Source organism: Quercus lobata, chromosome 3, assembly GCF_001633185.2.
Source record: "Quercus lobata isolate SW786 chromosome 3, ValleyOak3.0 Primary Assembly, whole genome shotgun sequence".
NCBI classification, from domain to species: domain Eukaryota; kingdom Viridiplantae; phylum Streptophyta; class Magnoliopsida; order Fagales; family Fagaceae; genus Quercus; species Quercus lobata.
In genome coordinates, this window is record NC_044906.1 from 67041730 (window position 1) to 67066317 (window position 24588).

At 32.2% G+C, this 24588-nt stretch overlaps 1 protein-coding gene across 1 annotated transcript; it reads left to right on the forward strand.

Annotated features, from left to right (window-relative positions):
• Positions 1-12845: 12845 nt before the first annotated feature.
• Positions 12846-18157, forward strand: LOC115979290 (39S ribosomal protein L47, mitochondrial-like). Its single transcript, XM_031101290.1, is given in 5 exon segments — positions 12846-13127; positions 14260-14380; positions 14382-14460; positions 14845-15002; positions 17763-18157. Coding segments are annotated over 4 exon segments (450 nt in total). The 5' UTR covers positions 12846-13127; positions 14260-14275; the 3' UTR covers positions 17871-18157.
• Positions 18158-24588: the final 6431 nt, after the last annotated feature.

The window sequence follows — 24588 nt, forward strand, 5'->3', positions numbered from 1 at the left end:
AGTGGATTTTACTGCAGATACAATATATGTCAGATACATATCCAATAAATGTTATTAATTGTTAATTTGGACACAGTTACATGATAAATTGACAAATCAATTTTTTTTTTTTAAAGATATTTCTTAATTATGTTGTTAATGTGTTATATATAGAATCATTGTTATGCTAATATATAAAACTTTTATAATGAAATTTGTTGTATCTTTAACATTTTCTACACAATTAAGGGTAGAAATGGAACAAATTTAACAATTCCATTCCTTTTGCTATTATAAACTCCAAAATAAAGAATCAATATTTCATTTCTTTCTATTTTCCTTCGTTCCAAACACTATATAAAGAGTTGATGGTTGTAAGCCTAACTTTTTAAGGTCATTTCATTTCTCCCCCCCCCCCCCCCAACTTTCTCTGATTCTTTTGATAAACCAAGTAACATTTATTATATATACAAAGTAAATATAAGTATTTAACAAAATCAAACTACATTTACAAGAAAGACGTAAATAAATTAAAGAAAGAAAATCATAAACCATAAGATAAACAAATAAAAATGAAAAATGGAAGAACTGAAAATGTATTTTACACCTTCAAAATAAGAACATTGTGCTCAGGTGTGGGACACAATCACACAAACACAATATGCATAATTCCACCTCAGCTCCTTTATTTGATTCTGTGGGGGCCAGTCAATCAACAGGCCCATTAGGGTCAAGATCGTTGGGCCTGTGGCCCATCTGAGGATGCAAATCCGTCCGAGGAGGCCCAAGTCAGGTCGTAAGGGTAACCACTGAGAGGGGGGGGTAGTCAATATCAGGAAAGTAGAGTTCCGTATTCGTCCAAGGACACCATACTCCTCAGCAGTATGCGTCCGAGGACGATCAGGATGCGGTCTTGTTACAATCAGACCTCGAAACTATGTCACCACTGAAGATGGGATAACAAACCAAGGGTAAGAAAGAAAAGGCAAACAAATATCTATAACTACAGCTGCCTCCACATTAATTACCTCTCAACCAACTCTCTGGCCGCATTAATGTGGAGGTGATACCTGAACAGTAATGAAACAGTCTTACAGCTGCCCATAGGAGGTTCCAAGAGGTGCTAGATGGGACAGAAAGAAATCCCCCAAACCCAACCTACACGTGTGTGGTAAGGATGGAACACAGAGGGTGGTATATAAACTAAAAGAAGAACATGCAGAAGGGGGGATCGAAACATTAAAAAAAAAAGAAAAAAAAAAGAAAAAACTGAAGAAGAAAAACGTGAAAAACAAAAGAACTGTATCTATTTCAACGAAAAACCGATTGTCGTGCCAGCTTTGAGCCTTCAATATACGTGAGGGTGAATCTTTTCATTCTACGAAAGTTAATCTAGTTCTTAATACCCACACTCTACAAATTATATTGTTTGGGCCTTTTTACGTGCGAACCCAATATCATTTTGGGTCGTTACAAATCGAGTCCTTACAGATTCAAAGAAGCCAAAGATGCCTATATAACGTTACTGAAATCTCCTTTATGAGTAAACTTTCTAGGCATTATATTTTATACTTATTACAAGAAGCTGCTGCATTGCTAAGTAGTTAATGAAAAAATCCCCAACAAACCATATTACAGAAATCTTAATTCAAGCTAATAATAAGCTGCATAGTTTTTGTAAACCATGTAACAAAATTTCGAACACAAAAATAAACAGAGATTAAACCTTAACTGAAGGGCCACAGAACCCAAAACCTGACCAAGCAAAAGCATTTGGCTCCTGATTTATTGCAAACTACAGTAATTAAATTAAACCCCACACATTCAAGTAAGGTGGCCAAGCGACCCAGACCCAATTATCCACCTAGTGAAATAAGATTCAAACCCACTCAATTAGACCTAATTAATATAAGTATTAACCTAGCTCAACTGGTAAAGTCTTTGATGGTTGAATAAGAGATCTGGGATTCAATTTTTGCCTACATCAAAAACTGATTGATGTCTTGGTCTGACGATAAAGAGTTATCATCAGGAGCAGACGCCATTCGATCAGTCCTATAGATTCCAAATCTGCTAAATTTAAGTAGTTAATATATATATATATATATATATATATGGGTTAAGTGTTTTTTAAATTTGTAGGAATGGACTTGTTGGGTTATATGGGGCTTCCATTGTGGACCAATTAGACCCCACCCCCCCCCCCACCCAAAAAAAAAAGCTTCCCAAAAACCCAAGCATCACCAACAAACAACCGTAGACATACACTGAAAATTTCCACAGCTCAAAAATTGAACCACTTCGTTTATTATTACAGAGCTTTTTTCATTCAAAGTGTTCTCTCAGGTATGTAAGTAATGCATCTCTCTTTCCAAGCCTTTACATTTATTTATTTTTCCATTGTGAATTTTGGATTTCTATCAGATATTTTGTGGGTTCCAATCTTTGGTTTTAACTTTTAAGAGTCAGATATGTTCTGTTCATGAGCTTCAACCTCTTCAAACTTCACTTGGGCTTGATGATTTATAGTGAAGAGTTTAAAATTTAGTTAATTTAGTGACTAAGTATTGTGCTGGATAGCTTCAAATTTGACTATTCAAGCTAATGGTTCGAGGTTATGGAACCAGTGATCCCTCCATTGTGGTATAACAAAAAAGCTTAAAATTTTGTAGTTTTGGACATTAATGCATGTAAGTTACATTTTTTATCTTATAAAATTATCACAAGATATAGTCTTTATGCAAAATAATCTTGGTGGTATAGTGAACCTCTCTAAACTAATTACAAACTACCTTGTGGTTTGACCTATCACAATTTAGTCCGTAAACTTTCAATTATTACATTTGACTTCATAAAGTTGGATTACAATGAAATCATTAAGGTTTCGTCCAAATTAGCATATTTTTCCTTTTTTTTTTTGGACATACAAATTAGTAATCACCCCTTGAGATTGAACCCAATGACAATTTAGTCCCAAAACTTTTTTCAATTGTTACATTTGTATCCTTTTTCGCATTTCACTTCTAATAATGCAGCACGAGCTACTTTGAAAAAATAATAATAACAGCAAGCAATACTCACGTAGGAATAAGAAGTTGGATTTGGCTCTAAAACTTCATTGGTCAAGCTGCCAATTGTTGGCTCTCTTAAAATATATAACCACCGATCTATTTGGTTGCATGAATGATTTATGTTGGGTAGATATATATTTAAAGTACCAATTTCATCAAACCTTTTCTTTTGATTTCTAATTAGAATTTGGATAGTGTAAAGGAGTGGGAAGGAATGAGCAACTTATTAACACGTAAAAAGAAAGGAATTAGATGATCTCTTTCTTTCTTTAGATGTTAAATGTAAAGAGAGAGAGAGAGGAACTTTAACAATTCCATTAATTTTGCAATTATATCCTCCAAAATAAAGAAACAATATGTGATTTCTTTCTATATTCTTTCATCCAAACACTATACAAAGAATTGATGGCTGTGAGCATGTGACTTTATAAGGATCAACAACGCCCTTTACAATTTCATCAAATTATGACCATACCATTACGTCAAAGATTTATTAAAAACATTACAAAAGAAATAGTAAAGAAAGCATGTCAAACTTTTTCCATATAATGATGAACACCAATATGAGATGACAAATTTATATTTGAGAAAGGCAAAAGCAAGGAATCCTTCTTTAATTTGAAAACATAAATAATAAAGGAACAACTGGAATAAAACACTTGTTTTACTTGATTAATTGAGACAAAGTTTTTTTTCCTTATTTTTATTTATTATTATTTTCTTAAACTCTAAACATGGAGATTATCTTAAGCCTTTTTATTCCAATCAATTCCATTTTAATATAATATTTTTTTCCCCTCTAAACTTCCAAACAATTTTAGAGGAAGAAAAGAGAGAAAAAGATAATTATGGTAGGGTCTTGGGCTTGTGAGCAGATTCCTTACTTTTCTTAGCCCAAGCTCAAGAAACCAACTCACTAAAACCACCCAAAGCTTCCCGGCCAAAAGCCCAAGCACCACTAAAATAAAGAAACAATATGTCATTTATTTTTAGATTCCTTTTTTTTTCTTTTCTTTTTTCTTTTTCTAATAAGTCTTTTTAGATTTCTTTTATCCAAACACTTTGCAAAAAGTTGATGACTGTAACTTTGCAAGGATCAACAATGTTTGTTATAGCTTATCGTCAATCTATACCAGTATGTAAAAATATTTACGTAAAAAATTGACAAAAGAAATAGTAAGTAGTACTTACATGGGAATAAGAACTTGAATTTGGCTTTGAAACTTAGTCGGTCAAGCAACCAATTGTTGGCTCTCTTAAAATATATAAACATTGATCCGTTTGGTTGCATGAATAATTTATGTTGGGTAGATCTATATATAAAGCACCACTTTTATTAGACCTTTTTGTTTGACTTTTAAATAGATTTGGATAGTGCAAAGGAGTGGGAAGGAACGAATGACTTAATAACGCGTAATAAAATAAAAAGAAAGGAATCAAATGATCTCTTTCTTTCTTTGGATGTTAAATGTAAAGGAAGAGAGAGAGAGAGAGAGAGAGAGAGTTTAATGCCATCTTTCTTCTTTCTTTTTTTCTTTATTCATGCTTTAGTTTCACTTTTGACTTAATTAATAAGTATTGTACTATATATTTGCTCACTAGCAGTACAAAATGAGTGATTAAAGGGATAGTGAATTTTACTACATATACAATATATATCAGGTACATATCCAATAAATATTAATTATTGTTAATCAGGACACATTTACATGATAAATTGATGTATCAATTTTTTTTTTTTTTAATATTTCTTAATTATGTTGTTAATGTGTTATATATGGAATCATTTTTATGCTAATATGTAAAACTTTTATAATGAAATTTGTTGTATCTTTAAAATTTTCTACAAAATTAAGGGTAAAAATGGAATAAATTTAACAATTTCATTCCTTTTGCTATTATAAACTCCAAAATAAAGAATCAATATTTCATTTCTTTCTATTTTCCTTTGATCCAAACACTATATAAAGAGTTGATGGTTGTAAGCCTGACTTTATAAGGTCATTTCATTCCCCCCCCCCCCCAATTTCTCTTATTCTTTTGAAAAACCAAGTAACATTTATTATTTATACAAAGTAAATATAAGTATTTAACAAAATCAAACTACATTTACAAGAAATACGTAAATAAATTAAAGAAAGAAAATCATAAACCATAAGATAAACAAATAAAAATGAAAAATGGAAGAACTGAAAAAGTATTTTATACCTTCAAAATAAGAACATTGTGCTTAGGTGTGGGACAAAATCACTCAAACACAATATGCATAATTCCACCTCAACTCCTTTGTTTGATTCAAAGAAGCCAAAAGCATTTGGCTCCTGATTTATTGCAAACTGCAGTAATTAAATTAAACCCACACATTCAAGTAAGGTGGCCAAGGCGACCCAAACCCAATTATCCACCTAGTGAAATGAAATCCAAACCCACCCAATTAGACCCATATTAACATAAGTATTAACTTCTTTCTCAAAAAAAAAAAAAAAAAAAGTATTAGTTGGTTTGACCAGTCCTATAAATTTTAGATTTGTTAAATTTAAGTGGTTCCTAAGGAACTCATGATATTTAAGAGATTTTAGATTCAAAATCTTTTGGGGTCAACTTAACGTCTGTGAGACAAAGAACTGCAAATAGTTAAATACTTGAATATATATATATATATATATATATAAATATATATATATATATATGGATGGGTTAAGAGTTTTTTAAATCTATAGGAATGGACTTGTTGGGTTATATGGGGCTTTCATTATGGACCAGTTAGACACCAACTGAAGCTCATTGCGATCTAAACATAATATTGGGCACTCATCAAGCCCTCTTTCTTAGCCCAAGTTCAAGAAAATCAATGCGCTAAACCCCGTGAACATTGCCACAGCTCCAAAATTAAACCACTTCATTAATTATAGAGCGTTTTTCATTCAAAGTGTTCTCTCAAGTATGTATGTAATGCATCTCTCTTTCCAAGCCTTTACATTTATCTATTTTTCCATTCTGAATTTTGGATTTCTATAAGATATTTTGTGGGTTCCAATCTTTTGGTTTAAGAGTCAGCTATATTCTGTACATAGCTTCAACCACTTCAAACTTCACTTGGGTTTGATGATTTATAGTGAATAGTTTAAAATTTAGTTAGTTTACTAAGTATTGTGCTGGGTAGTTTCAAATTTGACTATTCAAGCTATTGATTGTGAGGTTATGGAACCAGTGATCCCTCTATGGTTGGATAACGCAAAAGATTAATTTTGTAGTTTTAGACATTAGTGTCATGTATAGAGTTACATTTTTTATTGTATAAAACGATCACAAGATATTTTCATTATGCAAAATAATCTTTGTGCCAGTGGTGGCATAATGAACCTCTCTAAACTGATTACAAATTAATCTCTATTTGGTTGCATGAATGATTTATGCTGGGTAGATCTATATTTAAAGTACCAATTTTATCAAACCTTTTCTTTTGATTTCTAAGTAGAATTTGGATAATGTAAAGGAGTGGGAAGGAATGAGCAACTTATTAACACGTAAAAAGAAAAGAATTAGATGATCTTTTTCTTTCTTTGGATGTTAATGTAAAGGAGTGGAAATGAATGAGTAACTTATTAACGCATAAAAAGAAAAGAATTAAATGATCTCTTTCTTTCTTTGGATGTTAAATGTAAAGGAGTGGAATGAACAACTTATTAACGTGTCAAAAGAAAGGAATTAAATGATCTCTTTCTTTTTTTTGGATGTTAAATGTAAAGGAAGAGAGAGAGAGAGAGAGAGAGAACTTTAACAATTCCATTCCTTTTGCTATTATATCCTCCAAAATAAAGAAACAATATGTGATTTCTTTCTATATTACTTTCATCCAAACACTATACAAAGAGTTGATGGCTGTGAGCCTATGACTTTATAAGGATCAACAACCGTCATTACATTTTCATCAAATTATGACCATACCATCAAGTCAAAGATTTACCAAAAATATTACAAAAGAAATAGTAAAGCAAGCATATCAAACTTTTTCTATATGATGATGAACACCAATATAAGATGACAAATTTATATTTGAGAGAGGCAAAAGTAAGGAATCCTTCTTTTATTTGAAAACATAAATAACAAAGGAACAACTGGAATGAAACACCTTTTTACTTGATTAATTGAGACAGTTTTTTTTTTTCCTTATTTTTTATTCATTATTATTTTCTTAAACTTTGAACATAGAGATTATCTTAAGCCTTTTAATTCCAATCAATTCCGTTTTAATATAATATTTTTTTCCCTCTAAACTTCCAAACAATTTTAGAGGAAGAAAAGAGAGAAAAAGAAAATTATGGTGGGGTTATGGGCTTGTGAGCAGGTTCCTTAGTTTTATATTCTCTTCTTTCCTTCAATTTTTTGCATTTTCCTTTTTTTTTTCCATTTCTTTACTTTATGTTATTTTATCTCTCTAATTCTCAACCCTGAGAATTCTCAAGTAAGATCATATATGACCATGAAACACATGTTGGAAGTTGGAACACTACTCTCTCTCTCTCTCTCTCTCTCTCTCTCTCTATATATATATATATATATAATATGTCACAATCATGATAAATGCATGTTAATAACAATAATAGTTATTAGTAACACGAACTTTGTAAGGCATTAAAAAAATCTGCTGGGGTTAAGTGTTTTTTAAATTTATAGGAATGGACTTGTTGGGTTATATGGGGCTGTGATTGTGGACCAATTAGACACAAACTGAAGCTCATTGGGCTCTAAACATAATATTGGGCACTTAACAAGCCCTATTTCTTAGCCCAAGTTCAAGAGACCAACTCACTAAAACCTCACAAAGGTTCCCAAATACCCAAGCACCACCACCAACAACAAACAACCATAGACATAGAGTGAAAATTTCCACAGCTCAAAACAATTGAACCAATTTCGTTTTTTACAGAGCTTTTTTCATTCAAAGTGTTCTCTTAGATATTTTTGTAATGCAATCTCTCTTTCCAAGCCTTTACATTTTTTTTTTTTCCATTGTGAATTTTGAATTTGTATCAGATAATTTTGTGGGTTCCAATCTTTTGGTTTTAACTTTTAAGAGTCAGTTATGTTCTGTTCGTAGCTTCAACCACTTCAAACTTCACTTGGGTTTGATGATTTGCAGTGAATAGTTTAAAATTTAGTTAGTTTAGTGAGTAAGTATTGTGCTGGGTAGCTTCAAATTTGACAATTCAATCTAATGATTTCGAGGATATGGAACTAGTGATCCCTCCATTGTTGTATAACGAAAAAGCTTAAAATTTTGTAGTTTTGGACATTAATGTATGTATAAAGTTACATTTTTATAAAATGATCACAAGATATAGACATTATGCAAAGTAATCTTGGCGGTATAGTGAACCTCTCTAAACTGATTATAAACTACCCTTGTGATTTGACCTATCACAATTTGGTAAAAACATTTTCAATTATTACATTTGAGTCTGTAAAGTTGGATTGCAATGAAATCGTTAAGGTTCCAACCAAATTAGCAGATTTTGCATTTTTTGGATTTGGACATACAAATTAGTAATTACCCTTGAGGTTTGACCCAATGACAATTTAGTTCCACAAGTTTTTTCAGTTGTTACATTCAGGGGCGGCCCTAGACATTTTGGGGCCTAAGGCAAGAACTAAAAATGTATGTGTATGTGTATGTGTGTTTATGTATATGTATGTGTATAAGTGTGTATGTGTATGTTTATGTGTGTGTATGTGTATGTTTATATTTATGTGTATGTGCATGTGTGTTTTATGTTTATGTTCATTTATGTTTATATATGTTTATATATGTGTGTATGTATATGTGTATGTTTATGTGTGTTTATGTGTATGTTTATGTTTATGCATGTTTATGTATGTGTGTATGTTTATGTATATAAATATAAATATAGACATAAACACACATACACATAAACATACATAAACACAAATACAAACAAACATACACAAAAATAAACAAACATAAACACACATACACATAAACACGCATAAACAAACATAAATAAAAACAAACAAATATAAACACACATACACATAAACACACACACATACACATAAACATACATAGACATAAACACACATACAAACTGAGAAAAATTAAACCTTCATATAGACTGGAAAAAATTACAAACTAACACCAATCCTCAAGCAATTTCGTTAGTTACTTTGGTGTGCTAAATCGAGCCTTTATGTATGTCTATGTTTATATTTAAGTTTATGTGTGTATATGTTTACGTTTATGTGAGTTTAGACGTGTTTATGTGTATGTGTGTTTATATTTATGTATATGTATATTTATGTGTATGTGTATGTATGTTTATGTGTATGTGTATGTGTATGTGTATGTATATGTGTATGTTTATATATGTGTGTGTATGTGTGCTTATGTATGTGTATGTGTATAAGTTTATTCGTGTTTATATTTATGTATGTTTATGTGTATATGTATGTGTTTATGTGTGCTTATATATGTGTATGTGTGCTTATGTATGTGTATCTGTAGGTCTCTTTGTCTTTTTCAAATTCAGGTGCAATACCAATGCAATTGTAATTAATGGCTGAGATTAAAAGTTGAAAAAACAACTTTCAATCTCAACCATTAAATAAAATATAGGCGTAAATGCACTTTTAGTCCCTACATTTTGACGTTTTTCCATTTTAGTCCCTACATTTTATTTTTTCCACTTTTAGTCCCTAAAATCAATTAACGCGTTCCATTTTGGTCCTTTCCGTTAGCCCACTACCGAAATTTGCTTAGGTGGCAGCCGGAGGGATTAAAATAATAATAAAAATGCCACATCACCAATGACACATCAGCATAAAAATTTAAAAAATTAATTTATTAATTTTAACAAAATTAAAAAACATAAAAACAAATTTTAAAACATAAAAATACATCAGAAAATCAAACCAAGAACATCCGTCATCAGCCATCAACTTACAATCCAGAAAATCATCTTCTCTCACTCTTCTTTCTTCTTTATTCTTTCTTGGACTCTCTCTCTTGATTTTTTGGCAGTGGATTGGAGGGGCTATGGATCAGTGGGTCTTGTGATTTGGGTGTAGTGGGTTAAGATTTTGGCCGGTGGGTTAAGATTTTGGTCAGTGGGTTGCGATTTGGGTTTCAATGGTGGTGGCTGGCCGATTTGGGTGGTAGTTGGGTTGGTGATTTTCGGTTTGCGATCTGGGTTTTAGAGTGTTGGTCTTGTGTTTTGGTGGTTGCGATCTGGGTTGGTGGTTTTCGGTTTGCTCGCCGTTTGCATGTATTTTGCTCGTCGTTTGCTTGCTGTTGGTTTGTCGTGGGTTTGCTCGCCGTGGGTCTGGGTTTACTCGTCGTGGTTATGGGTTTTGTTTGTTGTGGGTTTGGGTTTTGCTTGGTGGAGACCATGGGTTGCTTTTTCAGAAACTGCCAACCAAACCCAGAAACTGCCACCACACCACCGCCACACAACCCACCTCTACCATATCCAAACCCAGAAACTGCCACCACGCCACCGCCACACAACCCACCTCTACCATATGACCCACACATCCCAAAACTTCCACCACACAACCTACACGGCCCATAACCTCCACAACCCGCCGATCTTCACCATGCCGACGCTGATCTGCACGCCCTATATAAACCCTAAACGCCGATCTCCACTACGGCAAAGGCAGATCTCCACGCCCTAAATGCTGATCTTCAAACAACCAAACCCTAAACACCAATCTCGACACCATTCGCTGATTTGTAATGAGAGAGAGAAGGAAGAGAGGGAAGAGAAATAATAAGAATGGGTGGTGGCTTGCAGTGGACTGTGACAGTGGGTCCGGCCATGGGTGGCTCTAGTGATGGTGTTCATGACCATGGGTTTCAGCCTTGAAGAGAATGGGTTTGAAGAGAAGAGAGAGCAACATGAGAGAGAGAGAGAGAGAGGAGATGAGAGAATGAAGAGAGAGAAAAAAAGTCACCACAATTCTGGGTTTTTTGTGTGTTTGATTCAAACTGATGTATTTTTATGTTTTAAATTTTGTTTTTATGTTTTTTAATTTTTTTAAATTAATAAATTAATTTTTTAAATTTATATGCTGAAGTGTCATGGTGATGTGGCATTTTAATTATTATTTTAATCCCCCGGCTGCCACCTAAGCAAATTCCGGTAGTGGGCTAACGGAAAGGACTAAAATGGAACGCGTTAATTGATTTTAGGGACTAAAAGTGGAAAAAATAAAATGTAGGGACTAAAATGAAAAAACGTCAAAATGTAGGGACTAAAAGTGCATTTACGTCATAAAATATATTAAAGGAGAGTTAAAAAAAAGGAGTAAAAAATGTAAAAAAAATACCTACGACAGTGCACTTGATCTCAGTCCGTCTTTCTTCTTTTTTACACGGTGCTTTGTTCTTCTTCCTTTTATTTCTCTTTATATGTCGCCTAAGCTGATAGGAGAGGAGCGAGCGAAAGCCACGTCAAGAAAGGAAATCGAAGATTGTGCTGCCGAGCCAAAGACTATGAAAATTTCTTCCTTTCAACTCAGACGATCCTCTTAGGTGAAATTGTGGCTCACGAGGCTTCATCAGATTATGGTGTGTGATTTTTGGTTATTTATTTATTTATTTGAGATTATGAAGTAAACAGTTTTTATATTTTGCTTACCCTTTCTATTTTCTGAAAACACTTTTCTAAGAAATACCATTTTTTTTTTGCTTTGCTTTCAGTCTATCATTCTTGCTTGTGGTATGTGTTTGATTAATTTGGATCTAAAATTAGTTCAACAAGATGATTTTTCTTCTAAAATACAATAAAAAAACCAATATATGTTTTTTTAACGATGGGTTCACTTTTAGTGTTTTCATTTTGTGATTTTGGTTGTTTTGTGGGTTTTGTGTTTTGATTTCGATGGGTGTGATTTGATTTGTGATTTGGTGGGATTCTGGGTTTCTGTTGCGATTTGATTTTGGCTGGGTTTTGGTCGTGGTAGTGGTCGTGATTTGATTTTGGCTGGGTTTCAGCAGTGGTGCGTGGTTGGAGGTGATGATCTTGAAAGCTCCAGCCATGAAGGTTTAGAAGGAGAGTTTGGTGGTCAGCCATGGAGCACGATGTGACGTAGGTTGAGGCAAAGAGAGGATGAGAGGGAAACAGGGGCGACCCTAGACATTTTGAGGCCTAAGGCAAAAACTAAAAATATGGCATTTTTTATACTTATATATTAATTAAATTAATATTTATTTAATATTTTTATATTATATTTTTCATCATTATTTTCATTTTCTTCTAAATTATTTTGAAATTCATTATCAAGATTTGTTGTATTGCAAAATTGAACATCATTTTCTTCTAAATTATTTTGGTGCATTTCTTGCTCATTTGTGATATTTTCATCTAAATTTTGTGTTATATTTTGTTTATTGCTAATAACAAATTTATCCATTTATCCTTTTTGAGACTCAATTAATTTTTCTTTTTTTCTTTTCTTTTTTTAAGTTTTTCATATCCAGATGCATATTTTCTAGTAGACATTTCTAATCAAATAATATATTTATAAAGACTAAAATAAAAAATAACTTTCAAATGTAGAGCAAATGAAAAATATAATATGATTTATATAAAAAGTTTTGTTGTAGTTTCACTGAATAATAACAAGTTTTTAACAATCTCAACCTGCATAAATTTTAAAAAAAAATTTAAGTACAAGCATAACAAAAATTTAAGCACAGCCATAACATTGACACAAGACTTATTAATAAGACCCATCCACCCAAAAAAAAACCTTGAAGGCCCAAACTTAACGCCTAGTCCAGGCAGCCATAATGATAAACTGATCAGTGATAAACAAAGTTACAAAACCAGCCGAATAAACAAAGTTATCTTAAGTTCTTAACAAATAAAAGCCCAAATATTTATAATTTTATACCTGATTCCTGAACCTCAGAACCTGATACGGTGAGGTGAGCAGTTGAGACTTGAGAGAGGCGGAGAGCAGAGAATCAGAGAGAGGCTGAGATGAGAACAGACTGAACAGTGGAGACTGGAGACTAGAGAGAGGCGGAGAGCAGAGAGACTAGAGAGAAAGGTAAAATTTTTAGGGTTTTGAGTGGATTTATTTGTTTTGATTTGTGGTTAATCTCTTAGACCGGATTTGTAGTTTATCTGATCAATGATTTTGTTTAGAACCAATGTTTAATAGGATTTACCAAAATTTTTGTTTTTTTGGTTAAAAGGATGTGCCAGATTATTTTTGTAATTCATTTGAAACTAAATTTTCTACTACCCGGTTCTTTTCTAAAATTTTGGGGCTTGGGGGCCTTAGGCAATTGCCTAACTCGCCTAAGGGAAGAGCCGGCCCTGGTTACATTTTGACTCCCTAAGGTTTGATTTAAAATGAAAAGTGAAAACCATTATGGGTACTTTGGATGGAACCCTAATAATTTCATTTTATTCCAAACCTTTAAGGGGTTAAAATGTAGCAATTAAAAGTTTATGTACTAAATGGTCATAATTTCAAATAATTAGGAGGTACATTGTAATTTTCCTCTTTTTTTTTCTTTTTTTTAAGGGGTTGGGATGGGGGTTGGATATCTATTGGAGATCTGCAAGGAGAAGTAATTCTGTTGGTCACAAGATTTTCCTTTTGGTTCAATTTTCAGTATTTGACAAGCCCATACTTGTTTGATTCCTTTGTGAGTGTCTCATAGAAGGCTCCAACGTCCTTGTCTCGCTAAACATGATTTTTAGTACTCTCACATGTCAATAAAGAAAGTACTTGTATCGTGAGGATCAAAATTTCATTGCAATTGAAGTCTTGATCTTTCTTTTTATTTTTCTATTTTATTTTCCAGTTGGTCTAAAGTCCAACCATATGACAAAGATTCAGTGACTCATTTCTAGAATATTGTATAAAATTATAACTTATACTACTGAGCTTGCATGCTTTGTCAAAGTACCAAAGCTATATGGGGATATGTATGTAATGGATATGAAACTTGTCATTATGATGCTATCTTCTTCATCTTGTTACTATCATTGTTGCAAAAATTTTTTTTTTTTTTTTTTTTTTTTTTTTTTTTTTTCTCTTTTGGAAATGAGTCCTTTTCCAAAAAACAATTTCCAACAAAACAAATGGATTCATGTTTGTGTTGCCTACAAAGAATAATAGCCATGAGAGTGTTTCCTAATTCTGCTTCTGTAATTGAATTGTGATGCAGTGTGGTGATAATAATAATGTTAGTGTCAAGAATTTTTGGGAGAACACTGTTTGCTGCTGCTAAATCAGAAGCGTATTCTGCGACAGCTGCGGCGACTTCTATTCTGCGAAGGAACCCTCGGCGACTTTGAGTAGCTGAACCCTCTGCAAGAGTTCTTTGAGGCTGATAGGAGCGTAGATGATGACAAACCTGTTGTCTATGGTTTGGGCCTGATCATGTTCCTTCATTTTGTTTGCTGATTGCATTTAGTAGTCATAATAATTCATTGTTCATGGCTTTATGTTATAAGATACTTGGCTGTTCCTTCTATAATTGGTAATTACACACACCCCATAGCTTGTAGCAAGGTTTGGCAATGGGCCGGGCCAGGCCAAGCTAGCCCAGCCCCTTTTTGCTTGGCCCATGGGTTGGTATCTTAATATAAAAACAGTAAAATAATTTTTTTTCTATAGATTTATATAATGAATTAAAACCTTGGTATTTAAAAATTATTGTACTCGTTATAGAACAATTTCAATTCTGAAATTTTTCTGTTTTCTCAATAATGTATATTGATAATCATCCTTTTGGCTTTGGTGCTGTCAGGTCGTAGTTGGAAGGCTCCTGAACTGCGATTGAAGTCTTGGGATGATCTTAATAAGCTGTGGTATGTCTTGTTAAAGGAGAAAAACATGCTGATGACTCAACGCCAGATGCTTCATTCACAGAATCTACGGTTTCCTAACCCAGAGCGCATTCCCAAGGTATAACTCTGTTGCTTTGCCTCTCCCTTGACACAGTATGTAATTCTTGTCATTTCTGGCTCCTCAAATGCTTGGCTAATTGTACAGGGGTTTAGTATAATTTAGATGAGATAGCCTGTAACTATCCAAACCCAGGACATCACTAAAACTCATGTACTGTTAGTATGGCCATTCATGAAAAATTATTGGGATACTCATCCCGTAGATAAATAAGGGACTTTAGTGTTATCAACTTATATATACTGAAAATTGATGTTCAAGGTTCAGTATCAATATGACCTATATTCTTTTTTTTTTCCCCTTGGTTTCCATGTAAGTGCTTCACTTTGTTGATTATATGAATCCTTTTTAGTGAACAAAATATGAATTTAAAAAAATCACTACTGTTTCTTTGAATTCAATTTCTGTGCAGACTGACATTTTTGCTTATGTAATGATTTATTATTTTTCATTTTTTCAACATAGAAATTGAATGCAATTATCTTTATTAAACACAGAAGAAAAACTCAAATTCACTAAGTAAATGCATTAGATACAATGTTTGACTATGAAAGGTGCCTGCAGAGTGGAGCGAGACATTGCTCTTGAGATATTAAACTCCTCTTCTTTAAATATATGTGACAATAATAAAAGGAAATTTTTTTCTTAAAAAACGGTTTAGAGGAATCTCTTTCAACCCATTACGTGATGGTTTATAAGACCATCCACATGTATTAAATCATTCAAACAGTCACATGACTATTTAAATAAGTAGTGTGACTGAAAGTACACGTAGATAATCTTTTGCGTGTGTTGCCACATAGCGAGTTGAAGGAACTTTTCTCTTGGAGGAAAACTTTGTTCATAACAAAATGGAATTGAGAAGAGATTGTGCTTTTCAATGATGAAGAGACATATTTCCTTGAGATGTTTTACTTCTTCCTCAACATAGCTGATGGCAGTAGCTAACATAGCCTACAACCTTGGTTTTATGCTTTGATAGTCAGCCTAAAAAGGTTCAAAGTCAATCTCGGCGTTACATTTGGCCGTGCAATTCTAGTGCAGGAATAGTCCAAAAGAAACCAACATTTATTTAGGGTCCGTTTGAGATCTGCTTATTTTGCTGAAACTAAATTTTTTTTGCTAAAAGTACTACAAATAAAAATAAAAGTTAACTGAAATAATACAATAAGACCTATGAATAGTATCAAAAAGTGCAGTGGGATCCATGAATAGTAGCAAAAATAAGGTAAATGATAAAATAAGTTGGCAAAAATAATCCATGCCAAATAAGTGATCCAATTCCATTTCCAAGGGATCTAAGAAGGTAAGTGCCTATGTATGTCATTACCCATTTAACCTTCTGGAACACCGTTAGGGATGCGGTGAAACCCCATTTTGGTCCCTTCTAGTGCCAAGCTTCTATATCTCATCACTTGCCTTGAATTGCCTTTCCTCATACATTGGTTTGTGGTATTTGATTGGCTATTTGCTTGGGGAATTGAGATTCAAATTCTTGAAATACCAGTTTGACCGTGTTGTGTTTGATTTGTTTGAATTTAACCATGTTAGCTTTGATTTTTTTGAATAAATTATTTATTTTCAAGGTTGGACTGTAATCCAATGGTAAATGAAAGTACTGCAATCATTTTTCAGGCAGTTTCTGCTCCCAAAGATAACCTCAATTTTTTTTAATTAAACTTCATGAACTCTTTACAACTAATCAGTAAAAGGTTTCCCCTTAGTTTAAAGTGTTGCTGAAAGCATGCTTAAAGCTCAAAGGCCCAAGGTTTAAATGCTTTGCTCATTTAATGAAGCTTGCCTTAGGCACGCTTTTCTGGCGCTTTGAAGCACGAAGCATGCCTCAGCCTGCTTCTTCTTTTCTTTTTAATTTTTTTTTTAAGATATGAATCATTAAAATTATTGGCAACATTCATGAGTCAGATGGTTCATATATTTTTTTTAAAGATATGAACCATCTGACTCATGAATGTTATCAATAATTTGAACAAAGACCATGCTACTTGAAGTACTTTACATTCTTTTAATGTAGAGGGATGAACTCTTTGTGGACTGGCTTTTTAAAGATTCTCTTCTTTCTTGGTCATGGTAGTTTTAGTCTCCAAGTCAGAATGTGACTGCCAAAGTCTTAGAGTGCAGCAAAGTGCAACTGATTACATGATCTCGTTCTATCTCAATTCTCAACCATTGACTGGTATAACTGCGATGAGTTACGTGAAATAGGTTTGGCAATGTAGGCATATCCACATCATTTTAGTTATATCCATTTCATTTTTTTTATTTGCCATTTGGATTGCTCTGCCAAAAAAAGGCATGTGAAATTAATCAAATTTTCTTTAGGAGGAAAACCTGACGAATGTTTAAAAATGAAAAGTAAATGGTTTCATTACATTAAACCTAATCATTACTTGAAATTGCTGCAACAAATCCTCGGATTTCTTAATTGGTTTAGTACGTTGAGTCATAGCTAGAAACTAGTTATATACATTTGATATAAAAACCTTTCTGGGTCAATTGGCCATATTTCTCAATTTTTCTTTGCTTTTAGCTGCTAGTTTATTCTGAAATTCAACTTGCATTTCACATTAAGTACTGTCTGTAACTAGAATTACCACATTGGATATGTCTGTTTCAATTGGTTGGCAAGATGACCATTAGGCCTTAAATTTGTTCCATATGTTTTTACTTTTCCTCCATATTTCTGGAACCAAAATTACTAATTGGCATTTTGGTGATTTTTGGTTTTGAATGAAATTTAAGGTGAGGAAGTCAATGTGCCGTATCAAGCAAGTACTCACTGAGAGAGCAATCGAAGAACCAGACCCCAGGAGGTCAGCTGAGATGAAGAGGATCACAAATGCTCTGTGATGACTTCCAACTTGTGTATGTTCTCAAAACACTGTATTGGGTATGTTTGTGGACTGCAATATGGCCTTTTTTTCCCTTTTTTTTTTCTTAGTGCAATTTTGACTTTTCTAGCAATTCACCTACATTGTTATGGAGTAGATGGACAAATTGCACCAATTTATGAATTGACAGAGCGTCTGTCTCCTGTTTTTGAGATTAGTTTCACTATAATGAACTAGTGATGTTATTGAACACATAATTAACACTGCTCGTACCTTGTGGATATGTAGAATTATGAGCTTGAGTCATGTTTGAGTCTTGTATTCTGTCCCATTTTCTTTTTGTGAATTTCCTTATCTTGTAGTATCACGAGTTTTTGCACCAGTGTCTTGATACTTTTAAAGATTCTTATTTTATACTCTTTTTGATAGATAGATTTTGCACCACATGGTCTGTTTCTATTGATGGAGAATTCAAGGCACACGTATACATAGGACAAGGGGCAAAAATTTAGACGACCCATTCCAGTTAAGATAGCTCAAGTCTCCACTCTAATTGGGCTAATTTCACGCAAGTATACCACTCCTAGAAACCATATAAAATTCCAAGATTTTCATCCATCACTCAAGTTTATTAGTGAGTTTGAGGGAGGTTATTAATGTATAAGCTCAATGGACCCTAAACCCATTGTACTACACTTTGTATAATGTTAATCACATCACATCGAGATACATACTTTATTCTCAACTAGCCTAGTTCCCATATGATGTGAGGTGCATTTTGTTAGTTTCCTCCAATATTTCAATAATCTTACTTCTAAAAATTGTAATATTTAGTGCTCTAATTTATAAACAAATCAGAAAAACAATAAGAGTGATATAAGAATTTGATCATACTATATGTGTTTACAAATTTGAAAATTGCATGATATTGTAACTGACATAGATAAGCCAGATTCATGTCTACTAAAAAAAAAATGCAAATATCATTTTCATAAATAAAGATACAAATATCCTTCAATAATTGTTTTTAAAAGCTAATGTGGACCACACCACATCAATACTTAGTAAAAAATTTAATTGTTTGTCTTTAGCATACTCTTCTTTTAAATATGGCAAGAGAAAAGCCACAGACTTAAAATATATATATGAGAGAGATTTTTTTTAAGTGGTTCAACAAGAAGGAGAAAATACTAAAATAGAAGATAATTTCATAATTTATTATAATAAATAAGAGAGTCAACACTAAAACATGCTATATTAATTAAGTAAGATAGTGCTTTTTGAACCGTTTCTCTCTCTCTCTCTCTCTCTCTATATATATATATATATAAACTTATTTTTATATTCTTGATTGTGTATTATTATTATTATTATTTTTTCCTTGGATCTTGTTTACACTATTGCAAAAGTAACTAAATTTGTACAAGAATATCATATTTCTAATCAATTTTTTCTCATATAAATTTTAGAAAATTGACATCAAAATTTCATTATCTTAAAATAATTAATATAAAAAATTATTTATTTATCATATTAGTAAACTTTTTAATTTTATATAATAAATACTACAATGTTGGTGTTATATATATATATATATATATAAAATATATTAGGGGTGTCAAAATTTGACATAACCTGCAAACACAACACGAGTTTTTGTGTGTTAAGGTTAGGTCTTAGCGGACTTAAGTTATAAATGAGTTGACCCAAAAGTAACACAATAAGAAATGTGTTATAAGCGGGTCAACCTATGTGACCCGCAATCATAGTTATTAAACCCAAGCCAGAGGTTGACTCGGTCTATGAGATGGATCACTGGTTCAACCGTGGGTCAATAGTCGAACCACATGATCAAATAAAAAGATTTTAAAAGTTATTTATATATATATATATATATATAAGTTTGAAAAATCATAATACGAACATGTAAATTAACAAAAAAAAAAAGGGCATATGCCTAAATTAAACTCGCTAATATAATTCAAAATCAAGCTTTCACAAGTAATAGCATTAAAAATTTTATAAAATTCACAAGCAAAATAAATGAATGTCATAAGATTGCAACAAAGTATTTGCTAAATAAAATTTTATTACAAGTCTTTAAATCTTATATTAACAAAAAAAGATAGATCTCAAATTACGTAAATAAAAGAATAGAAAAATAAATGTTAAAGACTTAAACTTAAAGTAGTTAACAAATAAAACACAAAAAAACAAAAAAAACAAAAAAAACAAAAAACAAAAAAACAAAAAACAAAAAACAAAACAAAACGTAAACAAAAGAAGATAAAACAAGAATTAAACAATAAACCATACTAGCCTCATTGCACGCATTTTCCATTCATCTCAATTTGAAACGTTTCTCTTTTCTATCTAGTTAAACCACACGCATAGTGATTTTTATTTTGGACATAAAAAACACATTCATTAAAATGGAAAAAAAAAAAAAAAAAGTACTAACAATTGTGAAGAGAAAACAATTCAAACACTATAACATAAATAAATTAATAAGGAAAAAGGGAGTAGGGGTGTCAATGCTCGACCCAACCCACGAACACAACACAAACCCGACACGGGTTTTTTCGGGTTAGGATTGGGCCTTAATGGGTTTGGGTCATAAACAAGTTGATCCGAAAGCAACACGATAGGAAACGTGTCATAAGCGGGTCAACCCGCATAACCCACAATAGACACGTTTGACATGCCAATTTATTTGTGTCAACCCAAAATAACTCATTTAACACAACCCATTTAACTCATATAACAAATAAATATTTATTTTATTTTAGATTTGTCAAATACCTTTTTTATATCCAACATATATTTTAAATTTAAAAAGAAAAGTGAGTAATTACAAAAATTTATAAAGGATATAATTAGAAATTGAAACTTTACAGACCCTAGAACTACTAATACTTTTTTTAGGGGGGGGGTTGTGGGGGGCATAGAACTTGTACAAATGAAATTGGATGAGCTTGTGGAAGATGTTATAAATTTGGACATCAACAAAGAATCTATGGATGGTAATAGTGGTCATAGTCAGGATTAGTCTACTGTTTGCTCAAATTCTTTTAATATTGATACTTAGCATTTGGCAAATTTCAAGGATATTATATTTTTGTTGAACTATATTATTTTATTTTTGTTAAACTTTGTTATTTTGAATTTAGGTTAAAGTGTATGTACTTCTTTTGGAGTGTAAAGAACTTATTTCTAAATGAATGTTATATTTTTGTTGAACTATATTATTTTGAATATGGGTTGAAAACTTGAAGTATATGCACTGCTTTTTGGGATGTAAAAAAAATCATTTCTAAATGGATGTTATATTTAATATTATGCAGGTTGAAATAGATTGTGTTACATTCATGTCAACCCAACACGACTTGTTTATTAAGCATGTCAAATGGGTTGGATTAGGTCAACCCGCCTTATTAATAGGCCGGGTTAGGGTTGAAGGGTCATGACACGATTATTAAATGGGTTGGGTTAGGGTTGAGCCATTTAGTCGAATACTCCTACCTCGACAAGACACGAACCTGATATGCTAACCCGAATTGACACCCCTAAAAGGGAGTACATTAAAAATCACTTTTTTTAATAATTCTAAAATAAAGAAGAAGTGATTTGAAAAAAAAAAAAAAAAAACAAAGACATGAGATTAGAATTTAGAAGAAAAGAAAAGAAACGAATAAAATAAAATAAATTTTAAAAAATTTAAAAAATAAATAAATAAAATAAAAGAAGAAGAGTAGAGAGTAACGTTTGAGTCTTAATAAAGGAGAAAAAAAGGAGAAGAAAAAAAAAGTGAAAACTTTAGGCTTAGCAGTCCAATTTTATAGCCAAAAAAAAAAAAAAATTGTCTTTATTTTTATATATAATTTTTATTTTGAGAATTTAATTTATAAGTGAATAAAACAATTTGAAAATTAACAGAAGAGTGACCTTATTTTTTAAGCAATATTTTAGTGGGAGTTAGAGTTGTATTCTTACTGAATTGTCATTTAGTTTTGTCTCTACTTAAACATAGAAGTGTAGGGGCATTTTTTAATATAAAAAAATCTGGATCCCAAATCGAAGAAGCCCCTTAAATAGTAGTATAAGATAATATATACTGGTATACTTATATTTATGTGCTAACTAGCCACATGAAACTAAAAAGTGATATGTTCATAGTAGAAAATTGATGCACAGTTGCAAGTTTGGGGAATTGAAATAGTAAAAAGTGATGGGTAGAATAGTGTGAGTCAATAGAGAAGTGAGAAAACGATGCATTTTTTTATATTTCTTTAAGTTTTCTCTTATTTAAATTACCATATTATCACACATTAAACAATAAAGAAGTCAATGGGATGGACTTATTAATGTAATTTTGCACAATTTACAAACCCAGCTAGGTCACACAGTTTGCTTAAAACCCGCCGAGTTTTATCGGTTTTGACTAGGTTTTGTGCACATTCAATCTAATTGATGACTCGGACTTGTCTATGTGCTAGGTCACCGAGTTATTAGTCTAATTGGCCAAGCCGAGTCGGGTTTAATAACATTGCCCGCAGTAGACATATTTGATATGCCAATTTATTTGTGTCAACTCGAAATGACACATTTAACACAACTCATTTAACTCGTATAACAAATAAATATTCATTTTATTTTAAAATTTTCAAATACCTTTTATATCCAACCTATATTTTAAATTTAGAAAGAAAAGTGAGTAATTACAAAACTTATAAGTGAAATAATTGTAAATTAAAATTTTACAAACCCTAGATCTCTAAACCCTACAAACCCTACTGTGTTATTTTGAATTTGGGTTGAATTATATGCACTTCTTTTGGAGTGTAAAGAATGTATTTCTATACGGATGTTATATTTTTGTTGAACTATATTATTTTGAATGTGAGTTGAAAACTTGAAGTGTATGCATTACTTTTGGGATGTAAATAAATTTTTTCTATATAGATATTATATTTAATATTTAGTGGGTTGAAATGGGTTGTGTCACATTTGTGTTAACCTAATATGACCCGTTTATTAAGCATGTCAAGTGGGTCGGGTCATGTCAATCCACCTTATTAACATGTCAGGTTAGGGTTGAAGGGTCATGACACAATTATTAAATGGGTCGGGTTCAGGTTGAGCTATTTAGTCAAATACTCTTATCTCAACACGACATGAATACGACACGCTAACTCGAATTGACATTCATTATATCACTAAAAGAAGTTAAGAAATCTAAATGGTTAATTAGGACTAATTTTACTGAATTCACAAATATTTAATTTTATTATGACCTTTGTGTCAATTGTTGCCAAAACGACTAAACATTTTAAATCAATTATTATTATTATCATTATAAATAAAAATACTTTCTCATATAAGGAAGAATGTCATATTTTAAATCAATTTATAATTACAAATAAAAATATTTCTTATATATATAATCATTTAAATTCTCTAATATAAATAATTGATGTATAAAGAAAATCTCAAAGGATGTGGTTTTCTATATATATATATATATATATATATTGTAGGGGCTCGGGCCCCTAAACCGTGAATGGCCCATGTCACCAAAGCCCAACACAAAGAGGGGCCCATGAGGCTAAGGCCTGTTACAGTGTGGTCAGCCCATATGGCTAAAGTTAGATACAAAGGAGATGAGATTAGCTCGCTAACAAAATGGGCAAGTCCTTGGTAAAATAGAGTTACGCTTGGGCCAAGTTGGGCCCAACACCGACAAGCCAGCCAAAGGAAAGACCGAGGGAGAATAGCCATTTGAAGTCGAAACCAAACATTGTTTAATAACTTTGGGGAGTTCACTGCCAAACACTAATTGACATCCGGAACAAGTTCCAAGAAAGTCCTCTGAAGTCGTGAGGATTCCTGAGGATTCAGATAGATATAAGAAAGTGTGTCAAGTTGGGAAGTAATGATAACTCCCCCCACAAAGGAGAGACTATAAAAGGAGGAGAAGGTGAACATGCAAAAGGGTTGGAAAAAATCAAAGGAAGAGTAAGGGAAACACAGGGAACCAGTGGGAAACGCGCGCGCGCGCGCGCGGGGGGGGGGGGGGGGGAGAGTGGTGAACAACATTATATTAAGGGTTGGAGGAAGGCAAGAAAGGCGAAGTTCAGAACCTAGTTTGTAGGATCGTGACACATCCCACACATAAATAAATTGGGGCCCAAATACAAATTGAGAACAAAGTTTTTGGTCACCACATATATATATTGATTCGAACCCTTTTATTTGGAAAAACCATGTTGCTATCTTGTTATAAATAAGTCTTTTTATACCAAATTCTCAATTCTAACATTTTTCTCAAGTTAGGCAACAAGTTTTGCCTCCAATTTTGTGGATTTTTTGTACATATGGTATGAAGAGCACTACTTTTCAGCCAAAAAACAATGTATATGAGAAAATGATTAGTTGTACAACTGTTTTACGATAGCTTTGTTAAAAGCAAATTACAATTTCATAAAAAACATATCCTGATATTGTAAAATGACTACCAGCCACGTAAAAGACTAATTTGAGATCATATCAAAAGTTTTATATTTCAATATGACACAGTTCAATCTCCCTTATGAGAAGAATTCTCCTTTCCCCCACTCATAATAAGTCGAGGAAAAAAGATACAATGCACCAAAAACTGTCATATTTTGATGTTTTCTGGCCATAAATTTTGCAAAAATTTGAGACAGTGCAGGAGGCTTGTGCCTTTGATTCCAACA